Raw genomic sequence first — 23791 nt, forward strand, 5'->3', positions numbered from 1 at the left:
AAGTAGTGCTATAAACCAGCTGTCACTGACATGATCAGCTCACAGAGAGGAGAAGTCTTAGCCATGTCGGGAATGAAAAGCTGAGTGCATCACTGAGCCTTTTGTTGGAGTATCTTCAAGTGCTTTACTCAAGCATGAGTGGCTTCACTGCAGCCCTTTGAGGTAATTAGTAGCAGAAGGAAGGGTATGTTTGTAGCAGGAGGAATGATTTTTACAAGTTGTTGGGCTGAGGTTCCTGCTCAAGTTCTTTGCTAAGGGAGAAGAAATGCGTGGGAGTGAAACCAAGAAGTCCTGACTTTTTTTAGTCTTGTGCCCTAAAACTGCTATCACCTACCTCTGTATTGGAACAAGAATATTCTGTAATTTAGTTACTACACTGGGAATTCACTTCATTTTCAATAATGTGTTTTGAGGATGGTAGCCACAGCCCTCTATTCTTCAGAGGGCTCTACCTGGCAAGCTGAAACTCAGGTTGAGTATGTGCAGTTAGTACTGGAAGATCAACATTCAATCTTGTCTTCTGATATTGTTGGTTTCCCAGCACAGGACGGACATTGACCTGTTGGAGAGTCCAGAGGAGGGCACCATGATTAGTGGGGTGGAGAACCTCTCCTACAAGGAGAGGCAGTGAGAGTTGGGGTTGTTCAACATGGAGAAAAGAAGGCATTGAGTTGACCTAGTTGTATCTGAAGGGGCCTACAAGCAAGATGGAGAGAGACTTTTTTCGAGAGCATGTAGTGACAGGACAAAAAGGAATGGCTTCTAACTGAGAGTGGGTTTAGATTCAATATTAAGCAGACATTCCTTTGCTGTGAGAGTGGTGGGGCACTGGAACAGGTTGCCCAGAGAAGCTGTAGGTACTCCATCCCTGGAAGTGTTCAAGGCCAGGTTGGCTTTGAGTGACCTATTCAAAGGTCTCCATGCCCATGGCAGGGGGAATTGGACCTTAAAGATCATTTTAAGGTCCCTTCCAACCCAAACCATTATGTGATTCTATGACATTAAAGGTCTAAGCCTCCATGTGCTCCAGAGGGTTAGGGCTGGGCAAGAGGTATCACTTTGTGTTGTAGAGGTGGTTTCTCCAATTAATTTATGGCTGTTAGGACCCTACTTACACAGTCTTGTTCCTGCATAGGAGCTATTTTTAAGCGTTCAGAGCTGATGCATGCTTGCTCCATATCCTGCCTTAGAGTTTCCATAACATGATGCAGCCTTGGGTGCAAACGTTTTGACATGTTTGTTTTTTACCATCTTGCATGCCTGTGGTAGGGGTGTGGGGGGGTTTTTTGCTCTTTGGTAATAAATGTTTTTGTGGTTTGGGACATTGACTGCTGCAAGAATTATGCTATTCTCTCTGTCCAGCCATACAGATGGCTTAGCCGCAGAGGTCTCCATTGCAATTGTCCTGTTAAGGATTGAAATAATATTTAAAATATAAGTTGGTGCACATGCTGTAATTTTGGATGGCTATTTTCGCTTGTATGCTTATTAAAATGAGATCCTCATTTTATGTTGTGTGCCAGCTTCCCAAGATCCTCAGTCACTTGTCTTAAAAGCACAGTTAACTAGGCTAAAGTTCATGGAAAGGTTTAACTGGTTTAAGAACTGGTAAGTTAGGCTTTTCTCCTGTGCTGTACATAGGATTTGTGTTTGTTCTGTGCTTCTGGTGCTTTCAAGGGTAGAAATCATGCACGTGCCTCAGTATTCTCATGTCTTTCTATTTTGGCTTTAAGGGGAAGGACACAAAATGTAGGCATGTCAACAAGTATGAAGCAGTAGTATAAATAGAACTTTTTAAAACTCTTGCTCAACTTGTCTTAGAACTGTTGCAGCTTTGCAAAAAACCATCAGCTGATGACAAATGTGCTGTTGATTATTATTCATGATCATCTTAGTCTAAATATGTATGTTGAGCCCTGTCAGACTGGATTTTAGAAAGCTATTACTAACAGCAAAGACCATATAGTGCACTATTTAGTTGTTTGTTTCATGTCACTTTGGTGGGGCTAATGGGTACTCCTGAAGCACTTACTAAAATTCAAATGCTCTAAATGTGATTGGTACAATTAAAACAAAGGAAGTTAACAACTGAATTCAGAAACTGATACTGTTTATGGTGGTCAACCAAATGAATTATACAAAAGTGTACAAATCCTCCTGTCTTAAGTTATGTCTGCACAAAACAGCTTTCCAGATTCAGGTAAAATAATTAAAATTTAGTAATTAGCCACCGACAAGGAATGAGCATTTAAAGGATCAAAGGCAAAGCTGGAAATTGAACCCTTGCTTGATTCCAACCCTGCCTGATCAGAAATGTTTCCTTTTCTGCAGTTAATAGACTGATGAGAAGCTCTGTTTTCACACAGTTGTACAAATAGGTCTCTGTGTAGATAGCTCACTACATTGTCAGGTCAAGGGTGTGTTTTCCAGTTAGCAGAAAACCACAGGAAAATTGGTGGGTTTTTGCACAGAAATAATATGTCTTTCTAGAATGAAATGGTTTTGATCAAGTACTGCACGATCCAAGTAAGATTGTAGAATTGCTGCAAGAAGAAATTCTGTAACTTTGTATAGTTCAGGCTGTTATCTGTTTAGAGTTTATTTAAAAATTTGTGAGATTTCAGGTTCTTTTTTTGTTTTGTCCAAAGACTGTGAGCTGCAGCTATGTACAGACGTTTTAAATACTGCCTATTATGGAAAAATATGAACTGTTCTAATTTTACTGAAAAAGAATACTTTTTTTTTGTGACTACATTAAAATGTCGTTTCAATTGGGTGGTAATAGACTGGATATAAACAGTTTATCCTCCACATTCAGCATTCATCCTTTCACTGTTTATTCTTCTATTTTTTCAAAATAGAAACTAGTGTTTCCTTTTTCAAGTAATTTGCAGTTGTCAAGAGTATTGCTGATCAAAATAGAGCGTAACACTGAGTGTTTGTTTGAGTCTCTTAATCTTCAAACCATGGAATAACTTCTCAAGCAAGGGATATTTCCTCCTGTGAAACAAATAAGCTCATTTGAAAGTTAATGGTAGTCAGTTACTGCTGTTCTTTTTTGGGTCTCCCCCACCCCTCTCCTCAGAAACTCCTGTTAACTGGCCTTCCAGTTTGCCTTGTCAAGACTTGTGCAGTAAAGAATTAAATGCATCAAGGATAAGCATGTTCTGTGGACCATCAAGCCCAGTTCAGGACTGAGAAGACGGCATGATTTGGAAGGAGATGGGTCTTCATGTTCTTGGGAATGAAGTTTTGATTCTATTTTCATGTGGGATTCAAAATAAACTTGCACCATGTATGGGTGGGATGACCTTGTACCTCTAGCATGGTTTATTGATAGCCCAGCAAATCAGTTTTGGTCAATGCCATTTGTTTTGATGCTTTTTGAGCTTTGATTCTCATTCTAATGCCTTAAAAACCCTGTTGGTTGTCACTGTGTAGAGTATGAAGGTATCTTTTGAATTGCTAAACTGTTTAGTTTAGTAATTTTATGAAACTAGATGCTTTGCATCTATCTTTCTAGAAACACATTTGCTATCTTGGTTGCCTCTTCCAGATTTACTGCTTACTAACTGAGAGTGTTGAAAATTTGAAAACTTCTGTGAACTTTTCTAGGGACATCTTGGAAGTTGTATTTAGTGGAAGCTGTAGAGTTACCAGAGCTAACTTTGCCTGCTTGTGAGCCATCACATTCTGATCTGAAGTTATAAATACAAGATGGTGGAAGCAGAGTACTTAATTGCTTTACTGACTTTTGCTTTACTTCTTTTATTTATATGACAGACACGAGGTTTCTTCAGCAGCGTTCCAGGCAAGAATTAGTGTAGAGAAGCAGTTCTTTTGATCACTGTTTTTTGTTAGAGTTTTTTTCTTTTCCTTGTTTGTTTGTTTGTTTTTCCAACCAGTATTGCTCTAAAAGGGCTCTGTAACCATTTTTTAAATAAAATTTGGAATCAAAAAATAGGCTGGTGGGGAGGAGCAGAGAAGTGAACACAGTTTTCAAAATCAGAGTTCTGCCTTCTCTTTTTGCCTTTTTCTAAAGGAATTGGAATACTTACTCATTCTTAAAGGGGATAAAGCCTGGCCATCTTCAATAATCAATCAGTTTGCAGTGAAGTTCTAACACAGTTGCAAGCAGGGCGATGTGATTTCCCTGCTGGGTGCTCATGGCCAGCACAATGCGGCTGCACTTCAATCAGGATGACTCTGAGGCACAGAAGTGACAGAGAACACGGTGGTTAATGTGTTATCTGCATGCTGCTGCCCTACTGTGTACATCAGTGGGGAAGAAATCCGTTGAAAGGGATGGGGAGCTGGGATAATGTTGATACTGATTGGATTAGACATTTTTCATGTCTGATCTTTAGTTAAGAAGCTGTTGAGTTCCTCTGCTGTTGATGGGACTTGATATTTCAAGTTCATTTTTCCTTTGTAGTAGCATTATTAATGTCTTCAGCATGGAAATGTCTTGATGAAAATACATCTATTCATGTTGCTCTAAACATGTTTTTTGGACAATATTTTTTTAAAATTTCTACATAGGCTTTTTACAGCTTTATTCTTTGACTGGATGTGGGGCTGGTTTTGTGAGGCAGTGTGCATAACTTGAGAAGGTCTTTGCCCGAAATTTGTGACTTACAGCCTGCTAACATGAAACTTCCCAAGTGTTCAAATGGTTTGATGCAGTGCCACTTAAAACAGACGTGGCTATGGGGAGCCAATGAGTTGCAGAGAAGAAAACAAGCACTTTGGTATTCTAGACATTTTTTTGTCTGTTTGCAATAACTAACCTGTCGGGCTTTCCTGATACTATTCCTAGTGTTTTTGAAGATGACTGAGAGGAGGACTTGGCAAGCTAGGAAATGAAATAGGAGGGATGCTGAAACTTTGTTTCTTCAAAAGTAATTCTCCTCAAGCTGTATAAACTTTCTTGAGTTAAATGTTGTAGAGAACAAAGATACTATATTTTCAGTGAAACATTAATGATAACAATTGCTTCTCTTTGCTCTCCAAGACCCTCACTAAAATAACCAGGTGATGTAAATTTTCCTTATTACATCAACATACTATTCCGTCAAAAAGGAAAATAAAGCAATCTCTTTCCTGACTTGGGGGGGGAAAAAAAAGACCGTGGAGAATAACAATAAAATCTCCGAATTTTTATGCATATTTTTGAGGTCGTCTGAAGTTGAATTGTATATTCTGACTGAGGTTTTTGGCCTGCATGTAAACATGTTAGCAGTTGTCAAGGATGTGCAGTGGCACACACTCTCCAGTAAGAATGTGCCCACAGCCAGAATTCATGAGAAAGGCAATAGCATCTGACAGGGCTGCCAGCATTGCAGACCTGCAGTTCAGACACTGTGTAAACTGTCTTCTTTTTTTAAAAATCTGCAGGAGGAATTGAATCTGAAAGACAATATCAAGAAGCAACTCTTACATGTTGCATACAGTAACATGAATTTAAAACTAAAGGTGTTTATATGGCAGGCTGGAAGCCACAGGAGATGTAATATATGCTGCTCTATTCTGTGTGTTGTTCCTTGAGTTGAGTGGCAAATGATTGGGCCTTTGCTGACTGTGCATTGGAGGCAGCACGTCAGGGGAAATGATTGCACATGAAGCTGGAAGTCAGGAGGTGACTGGTTTAGAACTACAGCAGCTACTGCTTGAGTTAGAAAAATTGGGTAGATTGGGGAAGCTGGGAAACCTTTGTCTTTTGGCTCTGGCCGCCTCTTTCATCTAACATCAATCTCCACAAACTTCCACAATCTACATCATGTCTGCCTTCAAACTCTGTCTTGAATTTCTCTTTTGTTATTGTGTGGGAGAGAAGACAGTAGTTCTGAAACTCTGTCACAAGTGTTTGCTGTTTGGGAGGGTGCTTGGTAGGAGCATTTCAGGGTGTTGTATCTGGTGCTACTAGCCTGCTACTAAAAGGCATCAGGGCTTACTTTCTGTGTGTTGTTACTAACTCAACTGGTTGAACCCAGCTTTTAAACCATGAAGACTTTAATTTGTTCTAATTTGTCTGTTGTTAGAACAACAGGCAGAAGGTGTTGTTGAAAGTGTTATTGAAAGGTCTTGGTTTGAACTCTTAACTATGTGGAAGATGCTATTCATATTCCATAGACAAAGAATTGGTCCTGCTCTTCCATCTCTCTTTTACACCTCTGTCTGACATAGGGAAGGAAGAGATTTTTGGACACTGCGCATTTTTCTCCTATGTGACACTTCTTCGGTACTCCCTGCCCTGCTGGTCTGGGAAAAGAAATCCTCCTGTGCCACCCACATACATAGTCAGCTCTTTAACATCTGTAGATGCCTGTAATGCTAACATGTTTTCATTTTTTTCTCCTGTAGCGTCTCCCTTTCTGCTCTTTGCCAACCGGCGGGATGTCCGGCTCGTGGACGCTGGAGGCACGAAGCTGGAGTCCACTGTGGTGGTCAGTGGTTTAGAGGATGCTGCTGCGGTTGACTTCCAGTATTCACAAGGCATCGTTTTCTGGACAGATGTGAGTGAAGAAGCCATCAAGCAAACTTACATTAACCAAACTGGGAATGTGGTGCAGAATGTCATCATTTCTGGTCTGGTTTCCCCGGATGGCCTGGCATGTGATTGGATTGGGAAAAAACTTTATTGGACGGATTCAGAAACCAATAGGATAGAAGTAGCTAATCTCAATGGAACATCTAGAAAAGTCCTCTTCTGGCAAGACCTTGATCAGCCCAGGGCAATAGCTTTGGATCCGGCTCACGGGTAAATATTAATTTGGCTTAAATGGACATGGTGGTGATTTACGTTGAGTTTTTAGTTCTGAAAAGAAAAAGAACACATAGCCTTTTGTTTCATTTTACATTTTCCCGAGGTACTTTTCTAAAGATCTGTAACTGAACATATGTTTGAGCTTAAATATTTTGTGGCAAGAAATGGCAGCCCAGACCTTGAGCCAAAAAGAACAGTACAGCTGTTCTTAGGTGCCAAGCCAAATATTCAACCAGTACAATTACCTGGCTTATCCCATTGCACTTTGGAAAAGTAATTAATTTTCCAAGCATTTTATTATTATTATTATTATTATGATTTTCTCAGTTATCTTGTCTGGTAAGTTAACTTTGCTTTTATATGTGATGTCTAATGTAGACAGCAACATATGCAAATCTGCATGCGTTGAAACAGGAATTCTCACTTGCTATGCTGTGGTAAACAAAATCAGGATATTTTTAAGTGATGATGTTGAATAATAATGTTTGTGCCAGCAAGGAAAAGAATCCAGGTGAAACTGTGGATTCTCAGTGGTGTAAGGTGACATGTTAGGAAGTAATAAGAGTACAGGCTGAATGTGTCACTTCTAGTGCTCTTGAAAATACTTGCATATATGTATGGTTCCTCCCTCCCTCTTCAGTCCTCGCCACTGTTTCATGTGTGCTGTTTGCTCTCTCTGTGCACAAGCAGTGCTGGTGTTGTGTCCTTTGGGCCTGGCATTCATTGCAGTGATGACTAAATATATTCTGTGTTAGATGGACCCTTGTGAAAATGAGGAAAGAGAACTGAGGTGCATTTCTCTTGTGTGCCCAGATCCACTGTGCCACTGATGTGCCATTTTCACACTTTCTCAGAGATCACTTTACCTTCCTCTAGGGTGTATGTAGGTAGGTTTCTCACCTGTAGGAAAATGTCATTGACTGATATTTTCACTGAGTCTGGCCTCTTTGTAAAGTGATGCTGAGTTAATGCAAGGGCTTAGTATAAACCATAAAAATAAAGTGTTTGGTGGCTTATCCTGCTCTGAGAGATGGACACTTTCTTGAGAAACTACCTGCTTCAGGTGTGTGAGAAGCAGAAATGGAAACTAAGCAACAGAGGGCAACTTAAGATCACCGTGTGAGCACCTTCCATGCCACAGACTGGAACTTCGTCCAGTTATTTTTGCAGTGTTTCCTGCATAAGGCTTCCCAGATGAACGTGAGGAGTTACAGGTACATTTATGATTAATACATAAAGGGTGTACAAATGCTAAATGAAACTGTGTGTACCCAAAGAAACAAACCCCTCAGTTTTATTGACATACCACATGCTGGAGCTGCCTGTACCCTTCAGGTAATGTTTGGAAAGGTACAGCCATTACCAATAAAAGGGGAAGTGGAGTGACTTTGGGCCAAAGGACTTTTCCCGAGGCATCCTTATCCTCTTAATCCTGCCTTCCCTACAGATACCTTTAGGTGAAAGGAATTCTTCCCACAGCAAATTGTTGTGTAGAGGTGTTTTAAATAAGTTAACAGGTATGCTGTTATATCCTGACAGCAAGTAATCTATGCAGAATTAATTAATGTTGGTTAATTAGATGTAGAGAGAGAATATGATGTTAAATTGAGTATTTCACGGTGAGATGGATTACAGAGAGTGGTATGGCACTTTGCATGAAATGCCAATGCCACTGACTTCTCCTAAGTGGATGCAGTTCCCTGCCTTTTGACTGTTTCTTTAAGTGTTGAATCAAAGACAGGGTTGCCCAAATAACTAATATATTAAACTTAAAAGAAAATTTAAAGAATCAGGCATCACATATATTTGTGGAATAAAACATTCAGGTTTCCTTTTACAACCCCTTCATTTCACCTGGTAGTTCTGAAATATTTCCTGGGTGCATCTGTGAAATAGTGATCATGACATTTGATTTTGGCACAGCAGGCTCTGGGGTTGAGCTCCCATAGAACCAGTTGTTCCTTGTTCCAGGTATTCTCAGGGGAAGAAAAGTAGGGGACAGTAGGAGAAAAGAACCACTTAATACCTTTCTATTTGCCTTTTTTTAAATAAGTTTTTAAAATCAGGTGGCTAATACAGTTACTACAGCTATCAGAAGGGTAAGAATTTGTGCTAAAATTAGATTAGATCAGAGCACCTAAGTAAGTTTATGGGGTTTTTTTCTGGATCATGAGATCTGATGAGTCTCATACTAGGATTCTTAAAACTGGTTGAGGCAATCTGTCAGTGGCTAGTCATTTGCTTTCAGTTTGGAAGAATTTCCATAGATGTGATTTTGTCCTTTTAGCAGCTTCTACTAGAGAAGTGTGGGTGGGAAGCTTGGAAAACGAGGAAGAAAACTTCATTAATCAGCTTCAGTTTCCAGAAGCAAAATGGGACAAATAAGCAGTTTGCAAATGCTTAGCTGATACTATTAGTAACCAAACATGGGTTTGTCTAGAATGCTCCAAGTCAAGCATATCTAATTTCCTTCTGTTGAGGAAATAACATGTCACTGTGCCGAATGCTGACACCTTCTCTCGTCTTTCAGCTTTAGTAAGGCTGTTCTGCAGATGTGGATGGAGGACTTTGTGTGGTGGTGTTTGCAGTGGGGTGTTATGCCCAGAGTGGTGTTTGCTTAATGAGTAGGTTTTATTCCATTTTGAGTGCAATTCTTCGAGACATACACTAATTTGAGAGAATGGAGAGCATATTGAGTATACTGTGATCATCTGTCAGGAACATCAGAAGTGTAATGACCAAGCCTTAGGACATGGGCTAGTTGATGTCTGGAGTTTCCTTTTGAAGCCTGTTTTTCTGTGATTTCCAGCTGACATTCAGGAGTATAATTTTTCAGATGTTCTGATGGGCTTCCTAAGCAGTAAGTCAGATGATGGTGGTTTAGTGACATTTTTAAAGAGAGCCTCGTCTTTTGCACACTCAGCCTATCTTCCTTCTTCAATCTCAAGGTTGACTCAAAAAGAGAGATCCCTCTCCCCAAATGATCATTCAATGCATTCCTAAAATTTCACTTTTCTAAGGCAAGCTGTGAGACACTTAAAGCTTATCTGTGGGTCTCTCTTCTTCCCAGAGCTAATGAAAATCATTAATTGTACAGGGTCTTCTGATGCTCTGAAAGAGTATCCTAATTAACAGGAGTCAGCTTGATATGTAACATCATTCTTTCCCATACACACTAAGACTTTTTTGCTGTACCCACTGTATATTCTAGGAATTAAACGAAGCAGAATATGTGATAATCCAATTATTCTTCCCTGAAATGAAGAATAAACTAAGAAGACAGAGGAGTGTACAAAATATTTTTCCGTAAATTTGCTGATGCTTTGTTTTGAACATTTAGATCCCAGTCCTGCTGTGGATCATGTGAAGCTGAATTTATATAGTGGTGGACATTAGGCTAAAATTCTTGGTATTGTTTCAGAGAACATTAGCATTTATATACGTTCTTGATAGGTAGATGGCTGATGGGGGATTCAATAGTGTTGGTGTTATTAACTTTGAATTTGCAGCCTTTGTGTACGTATTTCCATGTTTTCAGGATAGTGACTTCTAACAAAACTGAATTTTTTGTGTGTAAAGATTTTACTTGAGCCCAGATAAAAGAGGTAGCTCAAATTCCCTGCAATGCAGAAAACTTAAGTATCATGGACATTGTCTGAAGAAGGAGGAATGTATTTGAAAAACAAGTTTTTATCACATGTCATGGCAAGCAAACTTCAGTTTCCTGAAAAGAAATTTTCAGAGGAATGCATGAATGAGTAGCCAAAACAAATGAGTTAATTCTCAGTCCTGTAGGGAAAGTCTTAGATCTGAACACCCTAGAATGTGTGTTGACAAGGGTCATTAGGTCTACAACATAAAAATCTCGAGGCTTGCTACCTTCTCCGTGTAACACAGGGCTCTGGTTCTGAGCATCTGTAGCATATCCATAATCCTCATATCTGATTTTCACTAAGTGCTTAAGTTCACATTATTAAAGTCTACAATGTATTAGGGATATTGACTTTGGTTAATATAAATCTTCAGTTTGTTCCTACTTGTGTGATGGCTGCTGTGTTACCTTCTGGAGTGAGCTTACTGTCCAAGTTCAGGCTGTATTTTCTATAGCTTGGCTTGTTCAGCAGACAGTAATGCTTGAGAAATTTCTGCCCCCTCCATTTGCTGAAGCACAAAGAGGTAAATGAGACATCTGTGAAATGTCTGTGAAATGATTATTTCAAGGAAAGATAAAAATTGCTTACCTTAATAAAAGTTGTGCTGTCTTTTGGGTTTTTTGGTGTGGGTATAACTGCAGTCATCACTTGGTGTGGTCACTGAGGTTGTTGAATTTGCCATACCTGAGCTGGCCTGCTAACTCTGGTGGGGTCTGTAGAAATGGTGCTTGTGAAAGAGGATAAGGACCTTTGAACTGGTTTGACTGACTGAAGGAAAGCTGTAAACCTCTCTCTACACTCCCTCCCTCATTCTAGTTCTTGAAAAGTCTTCCATGGCGTGGTGTGGGTCTGTTGGGCAGAGGCAGTGCCAGTACCAGTGGACCACCACAGAAGCTGACTTCATTTATGGAGCAATCTTCCCCTTTTGGAATTGCAAAGGCTTCGGGGGAAGGAAATAAGATACAAATTAAAATACAGCAATAATAAAAAAATTATGGAGTACTAAAAATAAATAATCTGTTTTGGCATTCCTCAGAATGGCTATTAGTTTAGAGATTAAAACAAGTCTAATCATGTTGTCAACAGCATTAAGGGAGTGTGTGCCATAGCCCGGCTTAGCCATTGCCTCAGGTTGCTTATGGTAAATCAGCCAAAATCTGCAAGCAGTGGCTGTCATTCACCTAAAGTATATTTGGCACTGAAGAAAGGATTAGATGACAAATGCCCCAAATGGGATATTAAAAAATGGGTATAGAAGGAACAGCTATCACAATTAGAAAGCTTTCAGTTTAGAGTCTAAAATTAAAAGCCTCAGACATGCTTAGTTGTTAATCCAGTGTTTCCTCAGCATCAGAGCAGAACCGTGAACCAGAGCTGTAGGTGTTCTAACTCACAGCTGTGTTTGTATCAGCACTTAAAACTGCAGTGGTGTTTACTGAAGATTCACCTGGACCTTGGTCCCTCACAGCAGCGTGGCAGATACTTAAGGTTACACATATTGGCCTGCTGTCTTGAAATTATTGGGATCTGTATGAGCTGCAGTAGACTGAGCCTTTTGGTACAAATAAGCATGAATGATGACATCTTTTAAACAGTGTATCTTCTGGTCTAATCTCCTTTGAAACAGTTCAGAGGGAATACTGAAGAAAAACTTGTGGCTGTTGGAAGTGGTGGGGAAAAAAAGCAAGAAACGTCCTTTGAGTAAAGACTGCTTTTTAGAGACTCTAACTCATGGCTACTTGCTTAAAATGCAGAAGATGCTCGGGTTTTGAGTGAAACATGCTTGTTGCTGCCTGAAAGCTAGAGATTAGTTTATATCCTGTGTGCTTCTAGTTAGTTATTAATTGCAAGTATAAAATTATTTAGAAGCTTTTGGTTAGTTATTTGAAACTCTGTAATATATGAGTAGCACAATTATTATCTTAAAATGAAAGAGAAGTACTCAACTGCAAAATTGGTTCAGAGTCATATCCAGTATCTTGATATGGCTGTAATTTCTGGGACTTGGAAAGCTTTTGATATGTTGTCAGTCCAAATAGCTGTATATTTGCAGCAATAGCTGCAAATAGTCTCATGCATAAGAAAGTTGAAGCTTTTGTGGGAATTGTTATTTACTCTCATTTCTCATTTTCAGATGAGTGTCCTTGATGGTGATAGCCTTTCTTTAAATAGGTCATTAGTGTCTTTTGCTTATTTCTCCCTTTTCCTGCTCATAGATATGACTGAAGATCATATTGTTCAAAGACCTTCTGCTTCATTTGAGAGCAGACCTGCCTGTTCAGAGATGATGGGAAAAGTGATTTATTTCTCCCCTACCCCCCAAAATTGCATGGGAAAGGGGTGGAAATGTGTAAACTTCCTTAATAAGCCCATTTAGCTCCCTCCCCTGTTAGCACTCTTCTTTTGCTGCAGATTCTGTGATTCCTCCTATCCTGAGCCCTGGAGACTGATACTTCTTTGCCCTGTACACATTTAGTCTTATTAAGTAGTTTGGGAATTGTATTCTTATCTTCTAAATTCCTGCACCATTTCTTGAGGGAACAGAAGGAACAACAGGATGGCTTTAGTTGTCACAGTGCCAGTGTGTGTTGCAGTGGTTTCTTGAGTGAAGTCAGGAATGCTCTGGGACCAAAGAGGTGGTGGAAGCTCTTTGATTAGATGACTTAATGGGTGCATTTTATAGCTGCACAAAGTGGAGATTATGGCATATACAGTGTGTTGGTCTGGCTGGACTGGCACAGTTCTGTTTGTCATGAATGGGTTGCTTTGGTTTAACTCAAAACATGTTTCTATTTTTTTTTTTAGTATAAAATTAAACATTAGTATAAGCTGAAATAAGAATTTTTCCACCTGCTGAAGGTGCTCTTAAGGTTTTGTTTGTTATTGAGTTTAAAATTGCAAGCATGCAAATGAATGTGCTTAGGTTGCATGCCTTGACAAACTCGTGTCTGTAGTTGGAGTGTACTTTTCCCCAAACATTGAGTTAAAGCACACCAGCACAGTGAAACATAAAATGTGTTGGTTTGAGCGAAATGTTTAAGAGCAGCTGTGAGATCTGTGCGTAACAGAGCACCTGACTTGCACAGTTGGATTACTCTTGTTCAATACGTTTGCTGCACCCCTCTTCCATTAAGTCAGTACAATGTGTAGATAGAATTTTTTGGACTGTCCTGATACGTTGTAATGCAGTGTTCCTTATGGAGAGAGGAAGGAAATCTAGCTTTAACTTCAGGTAGGTGTAGTTAAGTCATGTTCACAAGCTGATGGAGAGTTTCAGCAGTTCATTCTGCGCTTTTTGATACGAGGATACCCTGAATTTTGAGTGTCTGCAGTGTATCTTAAAATGGGTTGAATGTAGTGACATTTGAATTGTTTTTCCCTTTCCTAAAATAACTCACATTTTGTGAAAGGAGAAGGGGACCTGGGGTCAATGGACTGAATATGAGGCAGCAATATGCCCTGGCTGTCAAGAAAGCCAACAGCACTCCTGGGCTTCATCAGGAGGAGTGCTGCCATCAGATCAAGTACCTCCCTCTCTACTGAGTGCTGGTGAAACGACCCTTGAAGTGCTGTGCCCAACTCTGGGCTCCTCAGCACGAGAGAGACATGGACATGCTGGTGTGAGCCGATCCAAGGGCCACAGAGATCATTAAGGGACCAGATCATCCATCATAGAAGGCAAGGCCAATTGAGTTGGGATTGTTCACCCTGGACAACAGAAGGCTCAGGGGATCTTGTCAGTGTGTCTGAAGGAGTAAAGATGGAGCTGGACTCTTCTCAGTGGTATCCAGGGAAAGGACTAGAGGCAACAAGCACAAACTGAAGTAGAGAAAATTCTGCTTAAATGAAAAAAAACCCCAACTTCTGGTGAGGGTGATGAATCACAGGAACAGGTGGCCCAGAGAGGTTGTGAAGTCTCCAGCCTTAGAGATACTCAGAACCTGGCTGTGTGAGTTGTTTTTCTGTTTTCTGTAGCTTTTGCATACAAATGTGCTAGAATGTGCTTTTAGAGGGGAAAGTGCATAACCTCCAAAGCATGTGCAACACCCCCCAGTAGTGTTGCAAGTGTCTCCTTACTGCTGCCCCCCTTTAGCAGGTGAATGTTTTTGGAAATCTTCTTGAGTCCTTTCCTCCAAGGATTTTTCAGCTTCACACTGTCTTGTAACGTGACTTTTTAAGGGGCTCTTGAAACTGTATTGAATGTCAGCTTGTTTAGCTTTGAGAGATCACTAGGATGTTGTACTCCTTTTCCATATGGGTGAGCAGGTAAAGATGTGGGCTTTTCTTGGAAGCACTTCAATAATACTTGAGCATCCATTAGTTGACAGGCAGTTATGTCTTTCTTCTTTGTTCTCAGTTGCCAATAGTATACTATACTATATGTCTGTAATATATGTATTTTAAAATAATAAATTAGAATAAAATACCTTGTAGGAAAACTGTAGTGGAGAAGGCTGGTTCTCAAGGGTTCTGTTTGCTTTGTACACATCTTTGAATACAATGTGATTAGTTGTAATGATTACCTGCTGTGGCATATTTTTGGGTTTGATGTAATGATTTTGTTGAGAACATCCAGGTCTCAAAATTCAGTGCTTGAAAAAAAGGGGGGAAAAAAGGTAATTTGAGTAAGTAATTTGCAGCTTAATGCTCTGCAAGATAGACATTCTTTTCTTCTGTAAACAGTTGGGGCTATTTAATTTCACTGTAGAGTTTTTGTAGCTTTAAAGGTGGGATGGGGGAAGTAAATTTTAAATGTGCAGGAATCTAAACTTCATAGCAATTTCCTGTAAACTCCTGTTTTGTGCCATGGGCTTGTATAAGTTTGAGAACGTTGTTGAAATTGGAGAGGTTTGAACTGATTTATATCGTCTGTACAACTGGCCCCTTTTGTGTAAGCAGGTTATGTAAGGTTTGGCAACTGTACTGCATTTTGGGAAATGGAAAAAGTGTTTGGGCAGCATTGGCTGCTTTTTATTATGTCTGTGATACCTTCCAGCTCACATGGCTGATTGGCTGCTCTTGGAGGGCACAGCCCTGATTTCTAATCTTTGCAAAAATGATGACGAGAGACATGAAGCACCAGGAAATAAGAAATGACCTGCAGCTCTAAAACTGAGGGGAAATATGGTCTTCATCCTGGTTTTGCTTCTGCACCTGGAATTTTAAAATGAGTTAAGCAGGGGAAAGAAAGCAAACCAACCAACCAACCAAAAAAAACCCCCAAAACAAAACCCCAAAAACAAAGCCAACAAAAAAACTCACTGGGGTACAGTTTGCCAACTTCAAAATCTGTTTATTTTTGAAAGGTGGTTTTCAGTCCTATTCTTCTGATAGACAGGAAGCACCATTTAAGCCCTGATTCAATGTGGTAATTTATATGCCAAAACCCAGTGACTTGTTGACTGCAGTTGAATTGCATTTAATTAAGTTCTGACTAGAAAGCTTGGTAGCGAAGTTTGCAGCTGCTGTGCTTACATACAGAGCAGGAACTGAATTTTATGTGCTCTCTTGGCTCTGGTACTTCTGGCTATTGGGCTGGATGGACTGATAGTGGCTGTGTGTTCAGAAGGAAGTGTACATTTACATCCTATCTTTGGTGGAGCTTTGGCTTTTGTTCTGCTTTGTTCCAGCCGGTTTCTTTGGTCTAGCAAGGTGCAGTTCAGTTTAGGGACAGAATTGGTGCAAGTGCTGTGAAATTATTATTTGATAGTCTCTTTTTCACCTTGCCCCTACTTCCTTTCTGCCTTGAAAGTCTGGAGTTAGGGTTAAAAACCAGTAATGGGGGAAGACACTTAAGCATCTCTGAAGAACTAAATCAAGTCACCCACAAGTTTGTCCAAGGTCTGCTTTTTGTTCAGAGCTTCTGTAGTGCTGCTTGGTTACATTATTTTAAAGAGTGTTGATTTGTGATAGCTGCTTAGCAATGAATTTTGCTCACAAGGGCTTTTTTTTTTTTTTTTTTTTTCTTTCATTAGCTCTTTAGGAAGTCTTGTTTTCATTTTCTTTTGCAGCCTCAGTGCTGTTAGACTTTTATTGACCTATTGCAGTGCAAGCAGGATATAAAACTCCTCAGATACCAGATCTCAGTCCTGAAATGTGATTGATCTAAGGTGTACAAAGATACTGGTTTTGATATTTTTAGTTTCTTACAATTCTTATGGTGTGCCCTGGCTCAGGGATATTTTAAACTCTGTAATTTACATTTAAAAACACCACCAACAACAACAAAATCAACCAAACAAGTACCCAAATGCTTGCCTTAGCGTCTTCATTATCATTCAATGTGCATCATTTCAACGGGCTTCAAAAACTGGGAGGCATAATAGCACAGGTAGTACCAGCCTGAGATTCTTTGCTTAGTCTACTTATTTTTCTGAAATGTTATCTGGGCTAAATACCCATTTTTTTTTAAATGGTGAAATGAAAATGATAGGGATTGTTAATGTGTTGGGCAGCAGCAAAATAGGTTCTATTTGAAAAACAAAAAGCCCAGTCCTGAACTGTCATTTGTCCCAGAAACACTGGTGATGTCTTGACTGTTTGAAAGTGCATATTTTTTTGTTGAGGCCAATAAGAGATGTGGACTCTTGAGCATTCTTTAAAAAATAAATTTAGGAGAGCCCTTTTTTATTTCCATCTACAGAAATGATATGTCAGTTATCACTCCAGGCTCCTGAATTACAGTTAATTTAAATCAGGATTAATCAAATCAGTTCCTTCATATAAACTGATAAACTGTTAAGACATGCAGACTGATTTCTTTCTCTGAGAAGCCACTTGGAGCTTTTTGCCATGTTCTCCCCCTGTCCTTAAAGCTCCAATCAAGAGTGTCTGTTTTTTGTGTAAGAATTGATCCTGTATACTGGAGGCATTTGGAAGATGCAAGCCGTGAAGCATAATGGTGACGTCAGGACATTATTAAAATCTTTAATTTCTCCACTGTTTTTTCCTGTATTGCTCTTTCTCTGATGAACCAGCTAGTGCAAGCAGATTTCAGAAATTTTGACAGGAGACTAATATTTTTAACAAGATCTATGGGTTATTTCATGGGTAGTTAGCCTTTGTTTTTCTCTTCATCACAAATCATATCAAGGAAGCTTTCCCCTTGCCCCAAAATTTTCTCTTGTTACTGTTCCAGTTAAGTTTGCAGTGCTGGTTTAGCTAAGCTTGTGCCATTCTTTCCATAATAACCACGGATGTTTCTTTTCTCTAGGATTTATAACTTCTGCAAAAAAATTTCTGTCTTCAGGTGACTCTGTGTTTCAGCCAGGACACTGTATTTTTAACTTGGTTTGAGCTAGCTTTGTCACTCAAAATAGAAGAGGGCAAAAAAGCCAGGAGGACTTGACACTATGCATTCTTGAAAATCCCTCTCAGGCATTGCAGTTAAAACATGACATTTTATGACCTGTTACAATCTCATGTCCAGTGCTGTGTTGTGCCTTGTGCTGCCAAAAAAATGTCAAAAGAGCCTAGATGTTAGGCTAGAGAAGGGTGGAAGAAGAGGGATGAGAAGGACTGCCCTAGCTAATTGCAGAGTCAAAGGTGAGAGACTGAGACTTGCCTAGGGGGAGTTGATGAGAAATGCCTCTTTCTCTGGGCAAGTTTCACAGGCGGCTTCAGCTGGCTGGTTGCTGCCTGTATTTGCCTCCTCTGTTTAAGCACCACTGCTGGGGGAACATTGCTCAGGCAAATCATTTGCTAAGGTAACTGAAAGGTTTTGGGTTTTTTAATTTTGTTTCCTTGTAGAATGCTAACATCAGCACCAAGGGTGGGCACCAGAGAAGAAGTGCTGCATTTGGCAGTGGTATGGTTTTAAATGGGCTCACTTAGACCAGAGAAGAGCAGTCCTGCTGCAGGAGCAGCTGATCTCTTCGTACATTGATTTCCAGACTCCCCATTCACAGTCTTGGTGTGCTGAGAGATCCCCAAACCAGAGCAAATTTTCTAGAATTCATGGCAGTTCAGCACCTGCTGCCTGATGAAAGGATGGAAACCTCTTTGGAAAGGAGAGGGGGTTAAATGGGGGCAAAAATTGTATTTTCCTTTCCATGGCTTGGCACGCACTCCCATGATGGGCCACGGGGATTCTGTGGAGCACACAGAGGGAAGGAAACTTTTACCTCTTTAGGTGTTTGGTTAATGCAGAGACTCAGGACACTCTGAAAAGTTCACCAAGAAGATCAGCTTTATGATACTTGCGAGGTGGCAGAGACACCCTGTAGTCAGGACAAGGTGGTGACAGGATATGTTGCTTTAAAAAAGTCCAGCTGAGAGAGAAGTGCTTTGAAAGAAGGCTGCTGCATTTAGAGTGTTCTCCATGTTGTCTAAGTGCATCTTCATCCTGCTAACCCTTCATTTTTGGTGCAGTTACTTTGCTAATACCACGTAGTGTTAAACCTTTGAATAATATTGAGCTTAGTGCCTGGTAATGAGCTGAAATGTAGAGATGTAATTTTCCTGTGACAAATTTGTGTGTGAATTTGAAAGTACTACTTTTGTACAGAAGTCTCTGTGAGGCCATGAGTAAATACACATCACCTATGAAATTTAACAACAGGTTTTTTTGGGAAAAGGGCTCTTTACCTGGAGCTCCTTTAATATTATAGAAAAGCCATGAGGGCCCTTTGGTTTACAAATTTATATTTTTTTCCCCTTCATCTGAATGCATTGAGCTTCAGTGCAGGCTGCAATTTTAATGGGAGGTTTGAGGAGAGGAATTTTGTTCCATGATAATTTAGGGGATGTTTGTTCTTCCTTTTAACCTGCTTTAAAGGTTTAATAGGACTTAGCTGGTTTTGTCTCCATTGTTTTTTCTTTTAGGTAACTTAAATGGGATTTTTCATTTTGGTCTAAGCTCCTTTTTAGTCTGCACTTATACATTTCAATGGCCACATTATATGGCCCAAAGTCACTTCTAATAGCCATGTTTTTCTTCATTCAACAGTCCATCTTTTGTCTGTCTTTATTTGTGTAGAGTTGGATGCAGGTGGTGCAAGCTAGTGCAGATGAGCTGGATCAAAGAACTGATTTGACCTGACCAAAAATGAGTATTTGGCCATATCAGTGTCACAGTGTGATTCAGCAACTGGTTGTGCAGACAGTTTTTTTTTTTTTGCCTGCTTTTCTCTGTCTTTAGTTGTTTGTCAATAGCTGCTTCCCTACACAGTCTGAGTTGCCACAAATTACAGCCTGACTTGTTAAGGAAAACCAAAATGAGTGGCAATTTACATTCATAGGTTGTCCTGTGAACTGGGGCAGCTCTCAGCTACTGCTGCTGCTTCTTCAGGAGCAGTCAATCTATCCTGGTTGCTGGAGCTGAGGAAGCTTTGGGAAGGCATCTGGGGACATGATTCTGCCTCAGCCACTCTAATGTGAGCTCTCTCAGAAACCTGAAGACTCACCTGCATGGAAGCTTTTTTATTTCAACTAGAAAACTTGTTTTACCCTCACACTCAGGTGTGTGTGTGTTGTGATACAAGTGAGCAATTTCTGTCTGTCTCTCTCTCTATCTCTATGGTTATCTATATTCCCCTCTTCAGTGGGGTAAACTGCTCATGAATATAGATGCTGCTATGATCAGAGTGGTCTAAGTAGGTGCTGTGACTGCCCTGGAACTGCCTCTGGGAACACAGGCCCCTGGAACAGCACTTTAGATCTGCTTAAAATTGGGGTGTAGGATGTACCTAGAGATCAGAGCATTTTAAGGTTGTGTTGTGAGGGACACTTGCTGGGGATAACTGTAGAGTTGCCTGTTCCTCCTTGGCTGAAATGATGGTTCCAGCTGCAGGTAAAGCAGCTGCAGGTAAAGCAAACCTCTGCAGTTTGTAGGAGGATCTTGGGCAGCGAAGGGAGACTGCCCTGCAGAGAAACATGACAACAATTACAAATGTAGTCCCCACATCATCCCTGAAGTGAACAGCATTCTCTTTCATAAAATAAAGCACGAAGCTTTTGTGTATAAGTGTGTTTTCACAGTCCACACTCATTTACTTCCTTCGTGGTTTCTACTGTGATTGCATAGCGAGTGCTGTCTTCTTCAGGGGAGCTGAGGGTCTGGGATAATCCAGGTTTTGAAACATCTGGCTAAGCATTGTGCAAAACTGAATAGATGTCTCTTTACCATGCTTTTCTGGAGCTCCAGTGCTAGGAGGACTCAGCTTTGATGCAGCTCAGTGTGCTTGCCCAGCTGATGCCCATCTGATGCTCCTGTTGATCTAATACACCTTGGGGAACCTGGGGAGGTGATGGGTCCAGTGCACAGATACCTGGTTTTCTTTGAGGCCTTACTCAGGGCAAAGGCTTCCTGATATAGACCCATGCCCCAAATGGCTGTGAAGGCACTGGGAAAACAGTATCATTTCTCTGACTGGCCTGGGGCAGCTGTGCTAGGAATTGGCTGTGTTGTGTTTGCATGTGGAACTTGCAAGCTGGGTCTGTGATGCTGGGCAATGTTTACCAGCTGTGGACTGGCTGTCCTCTTCCAACCAGACCATTTCTCTTGTAACTGCACAGTCTCAGCTTTTCATGCAAATGTTGTGTGATTTGCTACACTTTGACCTGGTCCTTTCCAGTTGATGCATGCTGTTAATGTCTGTTCTGGCTACTTGAATTGCCTATAGGTGGAGTGACAGGGAAACTGGGACATGGATGAGAATGGGGAAACACATCCAAAAATTTAATGTCTTTCTAAGTCTTCATGGAGTCATGATTTATTTACTGACAGAAGCAAATTTCAGGACACTGGATTTTATTCATTTTTTTCTCTCTAGATTTGCAAAAGGATGTTAAGCTGTGGCCATTGCCTGCTTGGATAGGTAATTAGTTGCTTCAGAATGTGATTTAGGATATTAACTATAATAACTGGCCACACAAGGATGGTACTCAGTTGTAAATGCTTATGACAATCACATACTGCCCAGCATTGGAAAAGAATGGTAAATACATTATGCAGAGGCAAAACTTGTGAGATGATTTAATGAAGGACTTCTTTTGTGCCCTGTGGGCCTGGGGTTTGATTTGCTTTAATAAGTATGCTAAAGTTTTGGGAGTAAACACTGGTGTCTGTACACTGCTGTATGTTTGTACCACTACAGGCTTTGCAAAGAGCTGCTATCCCAGCGTGTCTTGTGGCTTAATTTGTGTATGTCTCTTTCAGGTACATGTACTGGACTGACTGGGGTGAAACACCCCGAATAGAACGGGCAGGGATGGACAGCAGCATGCGGAAGATAATTGTTGATTCTGATATTTATTGGCCAAATGGACTCACGATAGATCTCGACGAGCAGAAACTTTACTGGGCTGACGCAAAACTGAGTTTCATTCATAGGGCAAATCTGGATGGTTCCTTTAGGTAAGTTTCCTTTTGTCTATAATAAGGTGTAAGTTATTCCTCACTTTCTGTGTTCATTTTGAAATGAGGCTTTTTTTTTTTTCCCCAGTAGTCTAGAATAATGCAAATATCTTATGGGTTTTTTAAATGCAGTTCTTAACAACCTTGCAAAAAATAGCCTCACATACTATAAAACTGGTTTTAAGACTATTTGTATCAGTATTTCACATAGACTATTCACAGCCTTCTTGTACGGCAGGATTTTTCATTTTTAGGCTCTTACTTTTCTTGAAAATAGTTGGAGATGCTTATTTTTGACCCTAGGCAATATAACATTTAACTAGTGATTGGGATTTTACAGTAGTGTTAATATTTTTTTTTACCAACAGGAAATACACATTGAGAGACACTTGTCTGTGGCCCCATCCAAAGATGTCCTTTATGTCATGCCTATTAATTAACCAAATTCAGGTTGATTCAGACAACAGGCAGTTAGGAAGCAGATTTTCCTAAAGCTTGCTGGAAAGTGCAGTATGGAAATTCTGTTTGGTGGCTCCTTTCCAAGTGTGCTGTTGAGTTTTGGCTTTTGTAGACATGGAGAAGTGACACTTCAGGCAGGGCAGACAGGCATTCGAGATTGCATCTTCAATTGTGTGCAGTGTTCAATGGGAAGGCTGTGTTGGTCCTGAAGGGTGAGTATCATATGCAGTAAAATGTCCTGCCAGAGTAATCTCTGCCTTGGTGTCTGGCTTTGGTCTTCAGGTAGTTTTAAATGACATTTTAATTTTCATGATTTCATAACATTTTAAATGCCTGTGTCAGTAAAATTGTTTTGCCTTGGTGAAAAGTTGGAGGAGTTCTATTTTACACATTTCTGTGTAATAGAATAATATGCCTTCCCAAAAAAACCCCCCCATTTTCCATGGTGTTTTTCAATTTTATGTTTTTTTACTGAGAAGCACTCTATGCCTGATTTTCACAGTCATAAAAGACCAATAGCAATATTGACATGCTTTATAAAACACCCTGAAGTTCCTTTGAGAGCACTGTGTAAGAGCTGGATAATGGGGGCATTGTAGTAAGTGACAAGTAGTGACTGACAGTCCAAAGTGTCGACAAGGGAAAAGGCCTTTGCAGAAAGCAGTGGCAGCTCAAAGTCTGGCTGCAGGTTTGTAGACAGAAAGAAAGATTTTCATATAATACAACAGGAATGTGTTTGTCTGATCTGGGGACGAGTGGCACAGGGTGAGATTTCCAGGTCGTTTCTGCAGTTTTCATGCACATACTACCTGTGTAGACTTTACTTACATGTGTGTGTAAACCTTGAGGTTATAATGGGCAAGTAAAATCTGTTCTGCTCATTTTAAGGTAGAGAAGGGCCACCTGAAAGGGAGAAAGCCTTTGAATACACTAATTCCAGCAATCTGTCAAATTACTCTGTGATAGATCAATGCCCCGCCTCCCAAACAGATTTCTGTTGAACCATAAATCAAACAGTGTTTTAGGAAAAAATAATGTATTTTGCATTAAGAAAAAAATTGGCTCACTCTTGCATATTTTACTCAGCTGCTAGAGCATGTAAATGCATGCTTGAGGTCAGAATATTCCTGTACAATGTACTTTCTGGAAGTTCCTGATGTCTAACTGAATGTGAACTTTCAGGTATTGTCCAATGTAATAACTCCTGAAGTGTTAAGTATATTCATAAAATGCCATGTAGATTGATATTAATCATAATTCCTTTTAAATGAACTTTTTATTTATTCCCTTTTCCATTCCCCTGATCAGTGTTGAAACAGAAGTCTGTGAAGTTGGGACTCCTAGATTCTGGTGTCAGGGTGGACCTTCAGTAAGAGTTCAGACTAGATGGTAACTTCAGAAGTTGCTTCTGCTCCTTAAACATGGAGCAAACAAGTTTCACTCATACATGACAATAAAGAAATCTGTGATGTTTCAAATGCTTCCACCCCTCCCATCCCAGAATCCATTCAGGATTACCTCAAAATTCAAATAAAAAGGAAATTTGCGTTTTGTGTG

The 23791-nt window shown here is 40.1% G+C and overlaps 1 protein-coding gene across 2 annotated transcripts in view; it reads left to right on the top strand.

Annotated features, from left to right (window-relative positions):
- Window positions 1-23791, top strand: part of LRP5 (LDL receptor related protein 5) — a 136409-nt gene that overhangs the window by 25752 nt on the left and 86866 nt on the right. Inside the window, exons 2-3 of one of the 2 annotated variants that reach the window (XM_082283112.1) lie at window positions 6364-6515; window positions 21578-21775. In XM_082283112.1, the coding sequence (XP_082139238.1) occupies window positions 6463-6515; window positions 21578-21775 (251 nt within the window). In that variant the 5' untranslated portion in view covers window positions 6364-6462. Of the gene's footprint in view, window positions 1-6363; window positions 6761-21577; window positions 21776-23791 lie in introns of both variants that reach the window. The other variant, XM_082283111.1, reaches the window with a different exon arrangement.

This window comes from Coloeus monedula, assembly GCF_965178545.1.
Source record: "Coloeus monedula genome assembly, chromosome: 6".
Taxonomy (NCBI): domain Eukaryota; kingdom Metazoa; phylum Chordata; class Aves; order Passeriformes; family Corvidae; genus Coloeus; species Coloeus monedula.